Below are 19,852 nucleotides of genomic sequence, written 5' to 3' on the forward strand. Positions count from 1 at the left end.
AGTGCAGACCTCTCACTGAAAACCGAACGAGGAGCCGCCTGTAAAGTTCAGCCCCATAGGTAGGACCCCACGAGCCACTGCAACCCCAGCCCGACCCAAGAGCTGCTCCCCTCTGTGCCTCCCAACATCAGGGGACCCCAGAGGTTAGAAAGCTCCCAGGCTTGCAGTCCCAGCCCCTGCTTCTAAGCCCTTTGGCTCAGCCTGCAGCCGCCTCCCAGCCCTCAGCCACCCCCGCCCAGCCTTGTCTTCTCTGCTCCACGGCCTCCATTCCTCCTGCGCATCTTCATCTCATAGGGTTCCTCGCCGGACATCGCCCTGGTGAGCATCAGAAGGGACCCTAACCCCATGTTCCCCACGTGCGCCCCTAGATTCCCTGAGAGGTCACGGTGTGTCTCCAGAGCTGGGCATACGCAGCGTTTTCCAAACATGTTCGAGGAGGCTCTGTCATCTGCACAGAGAACAGTGAAGACGCCTCCCCACGTGGAGTCAGGAGCAGATGGAACTTTCACGAGTGGTCTTGAGGCTAAGAGTGGCCTGAGCACCGAGGGCAGGGGATTGACTTCCCATGAAAAGGCGGGTGCCTCCCCAAAACCCAGAGGAAAGCAAGGGACCAGGGGCAGCCCCTCCTTGCTGCTGGAGAAGGCTGGGAGGGCCCGCAAGGGAGGCAGGAAGGGAAGAAGCCCAGGACATCCTCTCGGACCCACGTGGTCCCTCTCTGCCCTGACACTGTGTGTGTGGGGGGGGGGGGGGGGCGGGGGGAGCTGCGTGACTGAGAGCAGGCTCAGCTGCTTGCCTCTCAGAAGCCTGTAAAGAGGCCAGGTCAGTGGAAGGGAAAGTTTGCTCTGTTTGGGGATGCCAGATGCTCTCCAAAGGCAGACTCCCCACACCACCAACCGCCCACCCCACCCCGACAATCAGGGAGCTTCAGCTTTTATCGGCTGAAGGGGGCAAAGCTGCACGCAGAAACAGCACCGTCAGCTCTGACTGTCGTCTTGAAGTTGGTCATCAGTGGTCTGACTGGCGGCGTCTCGGTTGCTTTCAGTTCATCTTCAGTTCTAGGGTTGGTTTGGTTTGCTGTGTTTTGTTTTTGAGGCTATAGTCTGCTCACCACCTAATCAAATTCTTCCACCTGGTGGGGGGCGGTTTCCATATCTACAAGGCAGCTCAAAGATTAGGACTCAGAGGGTTATCTCTAGCCCCTGCGCAGGAACTGAAGCTCCTGGACTTTACTAAATTATTACTTGGTCTCCTTTGAGTATTTCCCCTTCGTGTCTGCGCTTTCTCACTTCCATATTAAACTTATTCTTTGGCTCAAGTGTTTGGGGGACAAGGACCATAGTTTCTTACTCCGTGTCGACAGTACCGGTAAATGCCCACTGGGTGGCAGCACAACCCAGGAAATAAGCGGCCCCGCCGCCCTCCCCAGCCACCCGCGTCACCTGCCAGGCGCGAGCTGGCAGGCCCTGCCGTCCTCCCCGGTGCTTCTCATCCAGCGCCCAGGGCCTGCGTTGGCTTGTCCGCTGAACCCCCACCGTGTGCCAGCTCTTAGGATACAGCCGTTAGCAAAGCCTGGGAGGCACCGGGGTCAGAGGCCCATGACCCTCTGCATCCTCTCTCTGGGATGCCGCCAGAGAGAGCAAGACAGAACAGCTGACAACTGGTTCCTGGCAAACTTAAAAAAAAAAATTACTCTTTAAAAAAAATTTTTTTTTAATTAATTACTTGTTGTCCGTCTCGGTCTTCACTGCTGCACATGGGCTTTCTCTAGTTACGGAGAGCAGGGGCCCCTCTCGAGCTGCAAGGACTTCTCGTCGCTGGGTCTTCTTGGGCAGCGACAGGCCCCAGAGCACCCAGGCTGCAGTAGTTGTGCTCGGGCTCAGCTGCCCCAGGGCCCGTGGCATCTTCCCGGACCAGGGATTGAGCCCGTGTCCCGGCATTGGCAGGCGGACGCTTAACCACTGGACCTCCAGGGAAGTCCAAACATCTCACTCTTTCTACGTAAAAGGCAGAAAACCACAAACAGTACATAAATGGCATCTATAGTATTAACATTTCAAGGAGGGGAAAAAAACGGAAGTCTAAAAGGGCTCTTCAGGAGGGAAGTGCAGAAAGGGGGAGAAACTCTAGGCCAACCCCGGGCTGGCGCAGGCCTGCAGCCCAGGCACCCCGTGCCCTCTGGAGACGGACAGAAAGCGGCTCTCCCAGTCTCTGTCTGAGGGCCTTGCCCTCCTCTGTTGCTCTCCACCCCCGCGCCCCGGCCAGGTGGGTTTTCCTGCACGAGAAGGCGTACCAGGTGCGGGACACAGCCATCGAGTCCTCGGTGGTGACCAAGGTCAAGGGCTTCGGACGCTATGCCAACCGAGTCATGGATGTGTCTGACTACGTGACCCCACCCCAGGTACCTCCCTCTGCCCAGCCGGGACCCTGTGGGCGCCCCGATGCTGGGTAGGTTGGTGGGGAGGGGCCGAGGCAAGGAGCGCTGGTGGGAGTCCCAGACCAGGTGCCATGGCGTCAGGGATCCGGGGGACCCCTTCCCCAGCAGCTGGGAGGTGCTGGGGGCGTAGGCCTGCCTTCCCGCTTTGCTGGGCAGCACTGGTGTCAGGGAGCTGGATTTCTCCCTTGCTCTGCTACCACCTGTCCTGAAATCAAGGACAACACCCTGCGGGGAGCAAGAAGGGCCGGGAGGATATCTGGAAAGAGCTTGGCTTGGACCCCACCTCCGCCTTTTGTTAGCTCCATGATCTCGGCCAGATCTGTGGATCCAACCCTCCGTCTCCTCATCTGTACAGTGAGGATAACAGCCTCAGTTTCCCCATCTGTACAGTGGGGATGTCAGCCTCAGTTTCCCCATCTGTACAGTGGGGATAAGAGTAAGCCTCAGTTTCCCCATCTGTACAGTAGGGATAAGAGTAAACCTCAGTTTCCTCATCTGTACAGTGGGGATAAGAGTAAGCCTCCGTTTCCCCATCTGTACAGTGGGGATAAGGGTAAGTCTCTGTTTCCCCATCTGTACAGTGGGGATAAGGGTAAGTCTCCATTTCCCCATCTGTACAGTGAGAATAAGGGTAAGCCTCCATCTCCTCATCTGTACAGTGGGTAAGCCTCAGTTTCCTCATCTGTACAGTGGGGATGAGAGTAAGCCTCAGTTTCCTCATCTGTACAGTGGGGATGAGAGTAAGCCTCAGTCTCTCCATCTGTACAGTGGGGATAAAGGTAAGACTCAGTTTCCTCATCTGTACAGTGAGGATGAGGGTAAGCCTCAGTCTCCCCATCTGTACAGTGGGGATGAGAGTAAGCCTCAGTCTCTCCATCTGTACAGTGGGGATGAGAGTAAGCCTCAGTCTCTCCATCTGTACAGTGGGGATGAGAGTAAGCCTCAGTCTCCCCATCTGTACAGTGGGGATGAGAGTAAGCCCCAGTTTCCTCATCTGTACAGTGGGGATAAGGGTAAGCCCCAGTTTCCTCATCTGTACAGTGGGGATAAGGGTAAGCCTCCGTTTCCTCATCTGTACAGTGGGGATGAGAGTAAGCCTCAGTCTCTCCATCTGTACAGTGGGGATGAGAGTAAGCCTCAGTCTCCTCATCTGTACAGTGGGGATGAGAGTAAGCCTCAGTCTCTCCATCTGTACAGTGGGGATGAGAGTAAGCCTCCGTTTCCTCATCTGTACAGTGGGGATGAGAGTAAGCCTCCATTTCCTCATCTGTACAGTGGGGATGAGAGTAAGCCTCAGTTTCCCCATCTGTACAGTGGGGATGAGAGTAAGCCTCAGTCTCTCCATCTGTACAGTGGGGATGAGAGTAAGCCTCAGTTTCCCCATCTGTACAGTGGGGATGAGAGTAAGCCTCAGTTTCCCCATCTGTACAGTGGGGATGACAGTCGTGCCCACGTCTCAGATTGGCAGTGCTGCATTTTTCCTCTCCCTCCTCCTCCTCCCAAGGGCACCTCTGTCTTTGTCATCATCACCAAGATGATCGTCACAGAAAACCAGATGCAAGGCTTCTGCCCAGAGGTGAGGGCAGGGCAGCGTGATTGGGGGAGGCGTGGGGTTGAGGGTGCAAGCAGAGGCCCAGGGTCCAGTCCCTGGAGCTGTGTGGTAGCCCCCACCCTCCAGCGCCCCCCACTCCCCCCCGGGGTGACAGATCCTCCCCGCTCCTGTCTCCCGGCAGAGCGAGGAGAAGTTCCGCTGTGTGTCGGACAGCCAGTGCGGGCCCGAGCGCTTCCCGGGAGGAGGTGAGTCTATCCGCTCCCAACCCCGCTGTGTCAGCGGGACCCCGAGGGCAGCACATCCCTGCCAGGGGAGAGGGTGGGAATCAGGGGTCCCAGGTGGCGCTGCCCGCTCTGACGGGCTGCCCCCAAGCTGCCAGTCCAGGAATGGGGGGCGCACAGATGTGCCCTAGGTGGCCAGGGCTATCACAGACACACAGTGGGATGCGGGGGCTGGGGGGAGACAGACTGGCTCCTGGCGTGTGCTTGCTAAGTCGCTTCAGTCGTGTCCAGCTCTGCGACCCCACAAACTGTAGCCCACCAGGCTCCTCTGTCCTTGGGATTCTCCAGGCAAGAACACTGGGATGGGCTGCCGTGCCCTCTTCCAGGGGGGTCTTCCCACCCCAGGGATCGGACCCAGGTGTGTGGCTCCTGCATCGCAGGCAGATGCTTTTCCACTGAGCCACCAGGGGAGCCCCTGGTTCCTGATGGGCACCCCGAGCGGCTTCCTAGAGGCAGGGGCATTTGAGATGGGCCCTGAAGGACGGGCAGGATTTGGCAGGCGAGGCTTCGGGAGGGGCATCCTAGGCGCGAGGAGCAGAGGCAGCAAGGCTGGGAGGCAGGAAAGTGCCTGCGGTGAAGGGGCCTCTGCCGTGAAGGGGCTTGGAACACGGGAGGGATAGGTCGTCCCCTCCGTTTGGCCCGGTCCAGGGCTGGGGAAGCGAGGCGGGAGGAGCTCTGAGGAACACGAGGGCCCCAGTCCACCTCCCTGGCCCGGCCTGTCCTCTCCCTCCGCCTGCGGGGTCCCTATGTGTGTTGGGGGGCGTCCCTGATGGGGAGGGGTGAAGGGCCGAGCGTGCACCCAGCGATCGCGGCTCCACCCGCGCAGGGATCCTCACCGGCCGCTGCGTCAACTACAGCTCTGCGCTGCGGACCTGCGAGATCCAGGGCTGGTGCCCAGCGGAGGTGGACACGGTGGAGACGTAAGGGCCTGGGCACGCTCCGCGCCTCTGGCGCCCTGGTCCCGTCTACCCCTGGGGCGGGGAAGGGGCCCTTGGGAGCGTCTCCCCCAGCCCCGCTGTCCCTCAGACCCCGAGACACCACGGCCACGTGGCCATCAGGAGGTGCTCCCAGAGAGGTAGGTGGTCCCTCCTCCCGGTTCCGCCTCCTTCCTCCCAAGCTCTGGGCCCTGCTCTCGCCCGCAGGCCTGTCATGATGGAAGCTGAGAATTTCACTATTTTCATCAAGAACAGCATCCGTTTCCCCCTCTTCAACTTCGAGAAGTGAGTCCTCAGTCCCGTTCGGTTCAGTCACTCAGTCGTGTCCGACTCTGCGACCGCTTGGACCACTGCACGCCAGGCCTCCCTGTCCATCACCAACTCCCAGAGTTCACCCAAACTCATGCCCATTGAGTCGGTGATGCCATCCAGCCATCTCATCCTCTGTTGTCCCCTTCTCCTTCTGCCCTCAATCTTTCCCAGCATCAGGGTCTTTTCCAATGAGTCAGCGCTTCGCATCAGGGGGCCAAAGGATTGAGTCCTAGCTCCTTCCCGAAGCCAAGAAGCATCGCAGCCACCCCCCCACCCCCACCCCCAGGAAGGGGACACCCCTTCTTCCCCGCTTCTCAGGGTGGACTCTGGGACCAGTTTCTCTGCCATCCTCATGCACTGGGCCTGAGGGCCCACACGGGGGCTTTGCTGAGCAGTGGGGGGTTGGGGCAGGGACAGTGGACTCTGGGCCTGGAACGGGGGGATGCCTCTGAAGAAGGCAGGGTCGTCTCCTCCCCACCTCAAGCCCACATGTGGGTGGGGTGTCCCTTTTCCTTTCGGGCAGCCCTTCTCCAGTGGTGCCCCAGTTCAGCCTCTCCTGGGTGGGCATCCACGTGCAGAGCACAGCAGAGGAGCCGAGGATAAGGCCGCCCATCCTCATGTAGGAGGGTGGCGGTGCGGGCCATCGGGAAGGCGCGAGGCGGAGGTGAGGGGGGCTAGCATCCAGAGGGCTGACGCTGGAGGGAAACCCACGCGTCAACCCCCCTCCACTCCCCAGGGGGAACCTCCTCCCCGACCTAACAGCTGCCGACGTGAAGACCTGCCGCTTCCACCCCGACAGAGCCCCCTTCTGCCCCATTCTGCGGGTGGGCGACGTGGTCAAGTTTGCGGGGCAGGATTTTGCCAAGCTGGCCCAAACGGTGAGGAGCCAGCCGCTCTTGCCTTGGGGGCCCAGAGGGCCCTCCAGTGGAGGGGGTCCTGGGGGCCAGGGAGGAGCCGCAATGTGGCCACGCCTTGGGTGGGGGCACCCCAGACCTGTGCCCACCATGTTCCTGCCTCCCTAACTCCTGCCCACCCCCAGCCCCCTTCCCCTGCTCCTGGCTTCATGCTCCGCATGCAGGCAGAGGCCTCCGATCTCCCAGGAGCACCCACACCACGGGAAGATGGATCAGTGGTCACTTCCCTGCATGGGAACTAAGGAACTAAAGACAACGACAAAAAAACCACCCCAGGGACATCCCTGGTAGTCCGGCAGTTCAGAGGCCACCTCACAATGCCAGGACAGCAGGTCAATCCCTGCTCTGGAAACTTAGGTCCCACCTGCTGTGGGGCAGCTAGGACCACATGCCGCAACTAAAGGGCAGGCCTCGACAAGAGCCAGCGCCACGGGGAGGAAAAAGACGCCGAAAACAGGAATCAGAGAGGCTCAGGGGCTGTGACCCTCAGCTACAGCCCTTCTTTACTAAGCAACGCGTGACAAAGCCCTCTTCTTTCTCCCGACCTCTGCCCTCCACCTGGAGAATGGCAGGAAATCCCCGGTCCATTTGTCACGGGCCCCCCACCGCACCCCGCTGGGACCCACCCCACTCCATCGGAAGGCTCAGTCCGCCCCCTTGCCCATCCAGGGCGGAGTCCTGGGCATTAAGATTGGCTGGGTGTGCGACCTGGACAAGGCCTGGGACCAGTGCGTCCCCAGATACTCCTTCACCCGGCTGGACGGCGTTTCCGAGAAGAGCAGTGTCTCCCCGGGCTACAATTTCAGGTAAGCGCCACCCCCACCCCCTGCCCCCCGGGACTTTGCAAGAATGAGGCAGGCACCCTGACACATCAGGCCGCAGTGCACCCCAGGAAGAGAAGGTGCCACGTTCCCCCCTTGAGTTTCAGCTCAAAATCAGGGAGGACTTTCCAGGCGTCGGGCCCTCGGAGACCCTGTGCCGTCCTCCAAGCTCACCACCACAGGCAGGGACCCTGCGGAGAGGTCACGCTCCCAGCTGGCGGTTAGGCCCCGAGATCAGGGCCTCCTGAAACGTTCAGTTCCGTGATTCTGAACCCATTCTGAGCTCCTCTGGCTCTGAAGCTGTGGGTCAACCCATTTGTCTCCTGCACCAGAATTTTCTGAGGTTTCTTGTTTCACCAAGCAAGGGTAATAGCTGGTATCCTCTTCTCAAAAGGTGGAAATTTTGTGTCTCTGTCCGTAACCAAGAGATTTCATCTGAGTGACAAGCAGTGGTTACACTGTTACTGTTAGCTCTTCAGTGACTTTCCAAACAAGAACTCAGTCTTTAAATACCATCTCATTTACATTCCCAATGGCTTTGAAACATAAGGGATCCCTCTCCCCATTTTGAAGAAAGGGAAAGAAAAGAACCTGGGGCGAACTGTTGGGAATTAGCTGAAAGCCCTTGGAAAGCCCTTGGCCTTCCATCCCCATTTCCTTATCTATGAACCTTATTATCTTGAGGAGCTGATCAGAAAATGTGTGGAAGACTTCAGCTCTCTGGGGGAGTTTTCCCTTAATTTTGTAAGGTCCTGAAGTTTCTGGCAGGGCCCTGGTTAAGTACACAGTGTTATATACTGTAAATAGGCTAAATTAGGTAAATAGGCAGGAATCAGGGGGAAAATATGATTAAGAATGTATTTCAACTATATTATATATATATTCAAATTTTCTCTGTTATAAGGTATTATCCGACATAATGGCATCCATAAGCAAAAAAAAAAAATCATTTTACCTTTTTAAATTTTTGTTGTAGTTTAAAAAAAAAAGTTATCCACCCCATTATGGACAGAGGAGCCTGGCAGGCTACAGTCCATGGGGTCACAAAAAGTTGGACACGACTTAGAGGCTAAACAACAACAATAAGCTTTACAACTAATAGTTTAAAATATGTGTGTATTCTCTGGAAAGAAGAATTTTTTAAAATTGAAAGTGCCTTTATAATCAACTTTAAACTTAAAAAAAAACCATAGGAAACAACACATAATTTAAAGTAGGTTAAAAATACTGTTTGGCTCCCTGGCAGAAATTGTCATATTTATTCAGTCAGTACATCACACTGAAATCAATACAAAGGATATTTGTATGGCAGCTTAAAATAGTAACATATTAATAAAAATTCTTTTGATCTAAAATGCAAGTCTTCATAACTTCCCTCTGGCCACTTCAGCCCTCCAGCTAACTCATCTGGCAGGAGAGCTCATGAAGAATAGAGCTAGGAAGAAGACCCCTACTCTCGGGCTCATACAGCTTTAGAAGAAAGTCTTTCATTCAAAGAAGAGCTGGTTTGGAGCTCTAGTCTTCAGCTGGTTGTGGTGGGCTCACCCACACATACACTGCACCCATACCCTCTGCCACCCTAGGCGCAGCAGGCCGTGAGTTAGACCTGGTTCTAAATAAGTGAAGGGAAAGTCGCTCAGTCGTGTCTGACTCTTTGTGACCCCATGGCTACACTGGAGTAGGTAGCCTTTCCCTTCTCCAGGGGATCTTCCCAACCCAGGGGTTGCTCCCAGGTCTCCTGATTTCAGGCAGATTCTTTACCAGCTGAGCCACAAGGGAAGACCGGTCCTAAATAAGCCTGGGTTATATGTGGGGAGACAGGTCAGAGGGTCTTTAAGGACCCTGCGAGCATAATCCCTGGGAGCCTAGGGGAGACTAAGATGTGGGGGTCCCAGATAGCTGACCCTCCCACCAAAGACCTCCAGGCTAGAGTGTTGTTTCTGTTTACTCGCTCAGCCGTGTCCCACTCTTCGTGACCCCATGGACTGCAGCACGCCAGGCCCCCCTGTCCATCACCAACTCCTAGAGCTTACTCAAACTCATGTCCATTGAGTCGCTGATGTCATCCAACCATCTCATCCTCTGTCGTCCCCTTCTCCTCCCACCTTCCATCTTTCCCAGCATCAGGGTCTTTTCCAGTGAGTCAGTTCTTTGTATCAGGTGGCCAGAGTATTGGAGTTTCAGCTTCAGCATCAGTCCTTCCAAAGAATATTCAGGACTGATTTCCTTTAGGATGGACTGGTTGGATCTCCTTGCAGTCCAAGGGACTCTCAAGACTCTTCTCCAACACCACAGTTCGAAAGCATCAGTTCTTCATTGCTCAGCCTTCTTTATGGTCCAACTCTCACATCCGTACATGACTACTGGAAAAACCATAGCTTTGATGATATGGACCTTTGTCAGCCAATTAATGTCTCTGCCTTTTAACACACTGTCTAGGCTTGTCATAGCTTTTCTACCAAGGAGTAAGTGCCTTTTAATTTCACAGTTGCAGTCACCGTCCGTGGTGATTTTGGCTCGAGTGTGAAGAGGCAAAGATGCTCTATTTGAGCCTTATGGTTTAAGAGTTTCTAGAGAGCCCAAAAGGGTAAGGGCACAGGGGGCATCTCTGTGGCCCTGGCTCTGCCCGCTCAGAGCACCCCCCAACCTCACTCCCCACCCCGGGGGAGCCAGCCACTACCCTCGTGTTGCCACAAACTACGGGCTCCACACGAACACCCAATGCTATGCTGAGGTCACCTGTCAGGGAGGCTCCTGGCCACCGACCCAAAACCTCAGAGAAGAGAACAGGGTTACGGCCAGGCTCATTCAGCTCAGCCGCGGTGCACATCCAGTGTGTCTGCTCTGAAGAGTCTCACGAGGCTTCTTGCCAGTGTGTGAAGTGTCCCATGTGCGTTTGCTCAAAGTTCCTCACCCCCTGCCCAAAGGAGCTTCCCTCCCCCGACTTCACAGATGAGAAAGCAGAGGCTTGCGAGTGAAATACTTCTCTCGAGGTCACAGAGCCAGTAAGCGTGAGCGCCTGGATGCAAACCTGTTTTCTTGGCTGCTTTCCACTCCAGTCAGGAAGGTTGGGCGCATTCACCTTTCGCGCGGCCAGTGTAGTTAATACGTTCATCCCCCCTTTAAAGACGAGGAGTCTGAGGTCCAGGGAGGCTGAAAGACTAGCTGCTGCTGCTGGAGGCACCATTCCTGGCCCAGTCTTTTGTCTCCCAAACAAATTCATCTGCTTCCTCGTCTCCAAAAGAGGCCAGATTTTTTTTTTTTTTTTCCCAACGTCCTGCTGTTGCCGTTTGCTCTGGAGGGAATGAAATCATTCAGCCAAGCTTCAGCCTTCCTTTAATCTGCAAACTCAGACGTTCAGAGGCAGCTAGAGACTCGAGTTTCCATCCCTAATTACTTCTGCAGCTCCTTTCCAAATGCCAGCCCCCACCCCAAGGATCTTTAAGATCTTTGCCTGCAGAAGTCAGAGACTTAGAGAATTTATAGCTGTTGAAGGCACCTCGACTAACGCGGCCATTTAACGGATAAGGAAGTAGACCCTCCGAAGGGGCAGGTGATGAGGCCAAGGTCACAGGTGCACGTTGGAGGAGCCTTGGAGGTCATTTGCCCCCAGTCCCTATGGCAGTCTCTGCGATGCAGCCCCAGACAGGGTCTGTCTGTCACTGATGGCTCCAGTCATTGGAAAGGTGACCTGGTATTGAGCCAACATGCGTCTCCCTTCCACTCCCACCCAAAGCACCTGGTGCCGTCCATCTAAATTAATCTTTCTTTGTGAGATCTCCTGAAGGTTCCCATCTGTCCCTGCCTGAAATTGAGTGGAAAGATTTTATTTTTACTCCCAGGTCTCTTCTGTGTGGTGTAAGGTTCCAAAGGCCATTTTAACTTAGTGTTTTCATGAGGCTTCTTTCCAAATACCTTGAGAATGTGCAGTGGGTGGGTTCGTCCACATCAGTCCCAGACAGAGTGCAGCATTTCTGAAAATAGGGACTGGCACAACTTCCCTGGAGGCCCAGAGGGTAAGACTCCCCACTGCCGACGCAGCAGACTGGCTGGGAAACCAAGGGCCCACAGACCACGCCGCATGGCCAAAGGATTTTTTTTAATTATTAATAAAAAAAAATTTAAGAAATAAGAACTGGCGAGAGTTACCAATTCCAGGGTGCGCAAAGTGACAGCCACCCCAGCAGAAGGGCTTCTGCGTGTTGGGTGCCCCACGGCTTAGCGGGGCACGATTTTAACCAGAGCGCTGACTGCATCCCCCAGAGGGCCGGGCAGGCAGTGCTGTGGGGCCACTGAGTGTCCTTCTGCCCGTGAACGGGTATGTGCATGCGTTTGGGGATGAATGTGTGTGAGTGAGCATGTGTATCAGTTGTGTGAGTCGGTGAGGCTGAGTGAGAGTGTGTCAGGGAACACATGTGAGTCTGTGCGAGTGGCTAGGCAGAGACAGTGCAAAGACGAATTGGAAATCCTCTGTCAGTCAGGGTCTCAGCAGGAAATGGATGGCGCGTGCCAGCTGAGCAACTGGAGGAGAGCTGGGTAAAGGGACTGTCTTGAAGCAGAGAGGAGAGCCTCAAAGGACAGTGCAGCGTCCACAGAGGGGGCAGCAGCAGGACGCTGGTGACGGGCCAGGTCTGAAGGGATGAGGGCAGGAAGCCGTTCCCGGCCCCGGGACACAGAGCAGCAGGCAAGAGAAGCAAAGGCCGGGGCAGCCCAGGGTGAGGCCGGGCAAGGAGGAGGGGCGGGGTCAGGCAGGGAGGAGCAGGTCAGGCAGGGAGGAGCGGGGTCAGGCAGGGAGGAGTGTGGTCAGTTAGGGAGGAGCGGGGTCCGTTAGGGAGGAGCAGGGTCGGGTAAGGAGGAGCATGGTCAGGCAGGGAGCAGCGGGTCAGGCAGGGAGCAGCGGGGTCAGGCAGGGAGGAGAAGGGTCGGGTAAGGAGGAGCGGGGGGTCAGGCAGGGAGGAGCATGGTCAGGCAGGGAGGAGTGTGGTCAGTTAGGGAGGAGCGGGGTCCGTTAGGGAGGAGCAGGGTCGGGTAAGGAGGAGCATGGTCAGGCAGGGAGGAGCGGGTCAGGCAGGGAGCAGCGGGGTCAGTAGAGACACCCGGCACAACCCTGACAGCTTTCCACCGTGAGGTCCCAGCTCTGCCCTGCCTCCTGGAGGCCTCTGAGCCTTCCACGCCCCATGAAAACCTTGATTGCCCCAGAAAAATGCACGTATTGACACGTGTGAGCAATTTGGCAGGCGATTTCTTTCTGTACAGGATCCTCGATTTCTACGAATAAGGTGAAGTCCGCTCTCGGAACAGCAAATGCAAAAGCCAGAGGACCGGCAGGGCAGCACCCTCCCCTCCCCCGGTCCTGTTCCTCATACAGGAAGTTAACCTCCTGGGCTGTTAGGCCGTCTTTTTTTTTTCTCTCTCTCTCTGCATTTATATTCATACAGCATAGAATTCCAGGGCTTTGAAGACCTTGAAAAGCTTATCCCTGGACCTCAGATTGGGAGCCCCTAGAGTTAAGTAGGAAGAGCCCTCTCAGACCGCTTTTTGATAGGATTTACAGCTCATCCTCTGCCTCTCACCCCCAAGGAAGGCTCAGGAAGATTCTGAGACTTGCCCAAGGTTACACGGCCCAGTGAAGAGGACGTGAGTCCTCAAACCCAGGGACCTGATCTGTGGCCACTCAGCAGCTGTCAGGGATATAGCCCCCCACCCCCACCCTGCTTGCTGGAATGACAGAATCAGAACCGTGCGTTTTGCACAATCGGATTTCTCGTTCCTCCCCTGAGAGCTCCCAAGACAGCTCTGCTATACTGAAAGGCAACACGGTCTTGGATTTCCTCTCTCAGAGTCTGGGACAGAAAACACTTGTTCAGCTGCGAGATGTTCCCCGTGCCGTAGGTGTTTCTAGCGATCGTTTGGTGTTGGAAACGTCCCCACCGCAGCTTTCATGAAACTCTGAAATCTGGCGTGTGTTCCACTTCCATGTTGCAACGTGCAACTCGGCGAGCTCTCGGGCCAATTGACAGAGACAGAATCGAACGGCACCCTTGGCTTTGATCGCACTTTCTGCAATCTGGATTTTTTCTCCTTCCAAAAGCCGTAGAAAGTGTGATAAAATCAGTCATTTCCATCATTTCTGCAGAAACACGTGCAGGTCCCCTCGGCTCGGGGGTATGGGTTGGAATTCTCTCTCCTCCGATTTCGTCTCTGCTTCCTTTAGCTTATGGTGAGAGGCGAGGCAATTAGAGCGATCCTGAGTTCATTCCGCCCTTTCCCACTCTCGTGTACCCACCCGCACAACAGCCAGCAGGATGGGTAGAGGCTACTGGCTGACACTCCTGGGCACTTACTCATGAGCCTGGGACTTGGCAAGTGCCCTTTGTGGATTACCCCATCGACTCTGAAGAGGGAGGATTTTATAACTGGAAATCTGAGGCTCAGAGGTTGCGTCTGTCTGCCCCCAGACTACGCAGCAAACAGTACTGGAGCTGGAATCAGAGCTCTGGCAGGCTGACCCCCGAGCTCATGTTCGCAGCCCCAAGCATGCTGGCAGGACTGGTATGGTCACCCCCATTTTACAGATGAGGAAACTGAGGCCAAAAAAAAAATCACTCCCAGGATCAGACAGCTAGTAACTTGGCTCTCTGGTATATCTTCCAGCTCTGTGTCCATTGACCTTTCCCTGCCTTGTTGAAGATAAATTAATAGTAATTTTTTTAAAAAAAAAAGATCCAACACACCATATTTTAAATGTCTGCCTTTGCAGTCGATTAGGCTCCTAGAACGTGAGTCAATCAATGTAACCTGGGACTCTTCTCACAGGGGAGGAGTCCCTGCCTGCTGGAAGGATGTTGCCTCAGCCCCATGCAAGGAGTCTGCCAGGAGATATTTTCCCGTCAGTATAAAAAAATCAACTGTAAAAGTATATTTCAACTGGCAAAACTACTTCCCACCAGGCAGAAGCTTTGCTGAGAATGCCGCCTCCCTCACTCAGACACCCGAATTCCAGGCCCAGGTTTTCCCTCGCAGGTTCAGCTGGATCCACACGTTGGTTGCTGTTTTTCCTGCTGTTTTAACAGTTACAAGTCCCTGCTTTGGGAAGGAGTTTCCACCACTCCTTGGGAGATGGATCATTTCTAAACAGATGTCTGAGAGCTTCCAAGGGATTTGTACGTGGTGATTAAAAAACCCTTCTCCATTCAGTTTAGTGACTACAAATATCAGCTCAGCGTGGGAAAGTGCCACTCAGGGTTGAAGTGAAAGGAAGTGAATGAAAGTCGCTCAGTCATGTCCAACTCATTGCATGGACTATATTCTATACAGTCCATGGAATTCTCCAGGCCAGAACACTGGAGTGGGGAGCCTTTCCCTTCTCCAGGGGATCTTCCCAACACAGGGATCGAACCCAGGTCTCCCACATTGTGGGTGGAGTCTTTACCCGCTGAGCCACAAGGGAAGCCACTCAGGCCTGGAGCTGCCCCACGGTGAGCTGGGCAGCTCCCACCCGTGGGACCTCCCCTCACTGGAGATGTCCAGGCTGAAGTGAGGAGGGCTTTGCGGCCTTCTTTTCACCTCCAGTTACAGCATGTGCTGGCTTGTGGCTGACCTGGAGAGAGCAGGACCAGTTCTTGCTGCTGCTGCTGCTGCTAAGTCGCTTCAGTCGTGTCCGACTCTGTGTGACCCCATAGAAGGCAGCCCACCAGGCTCCCCCGTCCCTGGGATTCTCCAGGCAGGAACACTGGAGTGGGTTGCCATTTCCTTCTCCAGTGCATGAAAGTGAAAAGGCAAAGTGAAGTCGCTCAGTCGTGTCTGACTCCTAGCAACCCCATGGACTGCAGCCCACCAGGCTCCTCCGTCCATGGGATTCTCGAGGCAAGAGTACGGGAGTGGGGTGCCACTGAGACCCCGCTCATCTAGTGCATCATTGAAGCCGTGTTTCCTTAGTAACTTTCTGTTTTGATGACCAGCCCATTGTTGTGAGTGGGGCATTGAAGCCGTGTTTCCTTAGTAACTTTCTGTCTTGATGACCAGCCCATTGGTGTGAGTGGGGTATTGAAGCCGTGTTTCCTTAGTAACTTTCTGTCCTGATGACCAGCCCATTGCTGTGAGTGGGGTGCTGAGCTTCCTGCTATCACTGTGTCACTGCCAGTTTCTCCTTCTCTGTCTGTCTGTGTCTGTCTTACGTATCGAGGTGCTCCTGTGTTCAGTGCATAGATATCTGCAATTGTTACGTCTTCCTCTTGGATTGATCCCTTGATGACTGTGTATATCCTCCTTATCTCTTGTGATATCCTTTAAGGCCTATTTTGTCTGACATGAGGACTGCTGGTCCAGCATTTGCTTCCCATTTGCATGAAATATGTTTTCCCATCCTCTCACTTTCAGTCTGCATGTGTCTTTAGGTCTGAAGTGGGTTTCTTGTAGACAGCATGTATATGGGTCTTGTTTTTGTACCCATTCAGCCAGTCTGTGTTTTTTGGTTGGAGCATTTAGTCCATTTACGTTTAAAGTAACTATTGATATTTGTGTTTCTATTGCCATTTTCTTAATGGTTTGAGGTTGATTTTTTAGACCTCCTTTCTTCTTTGTATTTCTTGATTACACAAGTCTGTTTAATATTTGTTGTAACGCTTAACATTTGCTTGTCTGAAAAGCTTTTTATTTCTCCATCAATTTTGAATGAGATCCTTGCAGGGTACGGTAATCTTGGTTGTGGTTTTTTTTTCCCTTTCAATACTTTAAATCTATCTTGCCATTCCCTTCTGGCCGGCAGTTTCTGCTGAAAGATCCGCTGTTAAGCGTATGGAGTTTCACTTGTATGTTACTTGTTGCTTCTCCCTTGCTGCTTTAATGTTATTTCTTTGTGTTTTTAGTCTTTGTTAGCTTGATTAACATGTGTCTTGGCATGTTTCTTCTTGGGTTTATCCTGTGTGACACTCTGTGCCTCTTGGACTTGATTGACTTGTTTCCTTTTCCATGTTGGGGAAATTTTCAACCATAATCTCTTCAAATTTTTTTCTCATACCCTTTCTTTTTCTTTTGTTCTGCTGCTGCTGCTACTGCAGCTAAGTCGCTTCACTCGTGTCCAGTTCTGTGCAACCCCACAGACAGCAGCCCCCCAGGCTCTCCCGTCCCTGAGATCAACCAGTTCCTAGGATCAAGGAATTTTTTTTTAACTTTTTAAGAAATTTATTTATTTTTAATTGAAGGATAATTGCTTTACAGTATTAGGTTGGTTTCTGCCAAACATCAGCGTGAATCAGCCATAGGTATACGTACGTCCCCTCCTCTTGAACCCCCCTCCCGCCTCCCTCCTCATCCAGCCCCTCTGGGTTGTCACAGAGCCCCGGTTTGAGATAACTTTATCTGTTTATTATTCTTGGCCGCACTGGTTCTTTGCTGCGGTGAGTGGGCTGTTCGCTGCAGTGGTCTCATGGGCTCCAGGGCAGGTGGGCTCAGTGGTCGTACTGCCCTGTGGGTTGTGTGATCCTCCTAGACCAGGGATCAAATCCACTTCCCCTGTGTGGGCAGGACAACTCCCAGCCATGGGACCCCCAGGGAAGACCCAACCAAGGAATCTTTAATCTAGTAGAGATGATAAACCTGCACTCAAATAATGAGAATGTTTACACACACACAGATCTGTTGCTGGGGCGAGCCAAGAATAGTAAAGACCAAATAGAGGCAAAGCAGAGGGAGGTCCAGGCAGTGGTTCGGGCCCTGACGCAAAAACTCGGTGTGATTTCTCGGCAAGGCCTCGTTCCCTCTGCGGGCCTCAGTGTCCACCTCTGTGAAATGGGCTGGCTACAGGGGACTGTCTCTAAGCCCAATTCGGTGCGTGTGGGCGTCTGGGGAATGGCTTTGGAGACTCAGGCTGCTGAAGCATGCGCTCTTTATTTGTAGACCTGTGGTGTGTACCCCCTCTACCCCGAGAATGAAGCTTCCACGCTGCCCTGAGGCAGCACCTCTGACAAGTGATTTATTGTGGTAATTGACGCTTGTAACCTGCTCATTCTTTGCTGCTGCTGGAGGCAGGAGGAAGCACGTGTGCGCGCATGCACACACACACACACACACGCGCGCGCACAAGCTTCTCAGTACTTCTCAGTACTGTCAGGCCTCAGAACTGTCTGATCCAGTCCTGTGCTGAGGGCATCCTGTGTGGGCACAGAACAGGTGTCTCTGCGAGGGGCGTGGCGGGACAGCCGGCTCAGCTGGGGTTTGTGAAGAAGCACACGCAGGGCTCCCACCCCTGGCCCCCCAGTCAGTGCAGAGGATGGAGCCCGGAACGGTTATTGTTTTAGAAACTATTTCTGTGTTATCTGGCCGCGGCGGGTCTTCGTCACGGCACACGGGATCTTCGTTGCGGCCTGTGGGCTCTCTAGGTGTGACGTTCTGGCCCAGGAGCTGCAATGTGGGGCTAGTTGCTCTGACCAGAGATCAGACCCACGCCCCCTGCATTGCAAAGCAGCTTCTTACCCACTGGACCACCAGGCAAGTCCCGATAGTCCTAATTGTTAGCTACAGTCTGGGGTGGCAGATAGTGGAGCAGAGGCCTGGATCCCAGCAGAGACAGGAAAGGCAGCCCGAAGGGGCGTTTCAGCCTCAGTGCTGCGCTTGTAAGCCAGCCTGTGTGCGTGCTAAGTTGCGTCTGTCGTGTTGGACTCTGTGACCTTATGGACCGTAGCCCGCCAGGCTCCTCTGTCCCTGGGATTCTCCAGGCAAGAATACTAGAGTGGGTTGCCATGCCCTTCTCCAGGGGATCGTCCCGACCCAGGGAGCAAACCCGCATCTCTTACGTCTCCTGCATTGGCAGGCGGGTTCTCTACCGCTAGAGCCACCTGTGGAAGCCAGCACGCTGGGGGAAAAGAAAAGAGCACTGATCTGCAGTGCTTGCCGATTTCCGTGGTGTAAACACACCACCGCGGGCAATTTCGAGCCAAAGCACGTAGCCCCTGGCCTCAGCAGTGGGAAGAGAGACACAGGCGGGCTCCTGGGGCGGTGCACCAGCCAGGGCCGCTTCCCCTCTGTCCTCCACCTGCCAGGTCGCTGAGCTTTTCAGGGCTCAGCATCCTTGCCCTCAAGAGGGCCTGCAGACCCCTCAGCCAGGAAAGCTGCCCAGCTCCGGCCGTTCTTACCTCTCGGCCCCTGGCGCGTCAAGTCTCAGCGTCCACGTCGCTTTCGCACGGCGCCTTCCTTGACCCACCAGCCTCCATGCCCTGTGCTCTGGCATCCACTTTTCCCTGAGTGTGGGTCTGCGCGGCTTGTTCCTGTTTCCCTTCCTCATCCGAGAGCAGAGCTTGCCAGGGCGTCAGCAGTGCCTAGCACCACGCCTGGCATGGAGCAGGGAGCTCTGGAGAACTGTGGGGAGTAGAAGTGACAGGCCTTGGAGCTGGGCCCCGCAGGATGAATAGGAGTCTGTGCAGTGGGGAAAGGGAGGAGAAGGGGCATCAGGGGCAGAGGCACAGAAATCAGCGTGCACGGAGAGTGTTCAGGGGGTCCAGAACGTGGGCCGCGTGCTGTGCGGGCGGTGAGGGGCCTCTGAGGGTGAGGCTGGGACTGCAGACCTGGGGCTTGGCATTCCAGGCCGAGGAGCTGAATGCAGATGCCGTCCTCACTGGCCTCATTTCTAGCCAAGAGGACCAGAGCCAGAGAGGCAGGAATCAGAGGACTTGGGGAAAGTCAGGGCTCAGCCACAGGGTGGGGCTTCCTGGGTGGCGCCAGTGGTAGAGAATCTGCCTGCAGTGAAGGAGACATGAGAGACGCAGGTTTGATCCCAGGGTTGGGAAGATTCCCCTGGAGGAGGGCACGGCAACCCACTCCAGTATCCTTGCTTGGAGGATCCCACAGACAGAGGAGCCTGGTGGGCTACAGTCTGTGAGGTCACAGAGAGTCGGACACGACTGGTGACTTGGCCTGCACGCAGGTTCGGGGTAGCTCAGCCCTTCCGTTTACTTCTCTGCTTATTTATCTGTTGGCCGCATCACACGGCTTGTGGGGTCTTGGTTCCCAACCAGGGGCCAAACCCCAGGCCTGTGGCAGTGAAAGCGCCTAGTCTGAACCACTGGGCCACCAGGGAACCCCATGCCCTTCTCCTTTTTCAGTGAGGTGGCTGGGGTCCTCCTTTGGACGCCTCGTGGCTCACCTATGCTCTTTGTAAATGTTTATTTCATTCGTTATTTACTCATCCAGCCGCTCTGGGTCTCAGCTGTGCCACGTGGGATCCTAAGGTGCGGCATGTGACCTCTTCGTTCGGCATGTGGGACCTAGAGTTCTCCCTGACCAGGGGTTGAATCCTGGCCCCCCCGCACTGGGGGCACGAAATCTTGGCCACTGGAGCACTGGGAAGTCCTCTCGATTCTGTGCTTTCACTTTGCCCCGTTCTCAGGATGAGGAAACAGACATGCCTTGAGCACTCACGGTACATATCTGAGCACCATCCCATCACCTTCCTTCCTGCAGCTCTTTTTACTCTCACTTATTGACCGAAGCAAAAAGCTCAGAGAGGTAGAGAAACTCACCCAGGGTCAAAAAGCTGGTCAACGACAGCCGTGGAACCACATGTCAGTCTCCCGGGCTTCCTAAGAAGGTGTGTTCTCGGCAGTGTGG

At 54.8% G+C, this 19,852-nt stretch overlaps 1 protein-coding gene across 1 annotated transcript in view; it reads left to right on the forward strand.

Moving 5' to 3' along the window:
* Nucleotides 1–19,852, forward strand: part of P2RX3 (purinergic receptor P2X 3) — a 32,850-nt gene that overhangs the window by 6,275 nt on the left and 6,723 nt on the right. The window contains exons 2-8 of the mRNA XM_068988977.1: nt 2,263–2,398; nt 3,939–4,010; nt 4,168–4,231; nt 5,094–5,187; nt 5,410–5,487; nt 6,251–6,392; nt 7,098–7,234. Of these exons, the coding sequence (XP_068845078.1) occupies nt 2,263–2,398; nt 3,939–4,010; nt 4,168–4,231; nt 5,094–5,187; nt 5,410–5,487; nt 6,251–6,392; nt 7,098–7,234 (723 nt within the window). The remainder of the gene's footprint in view (nt 1–2,262; nt 2,399–3,938; nt 4,011–4,167; nt 4,232–5,093; nt 5,188–5,409; nt 5,488–6,250; nt 6,393–7,097; nt 7,235–19,852) is intronic.

This window comes from Capricornis sumatraensis, chromosome 16 (assembly GCF_032405125.1).
Source record: "Capricornis sumatraensis isolate serow.1 chromosome 16, serow.2, whole genome shotgun sequence".
In the NCBI taxonomy this organism is placed as follows: Eukaryota; Metazoa; Chordata; class Mammalia; order Artiodactyla; family Bovidae; genus Capricornis; species Capricornis sumatraensis.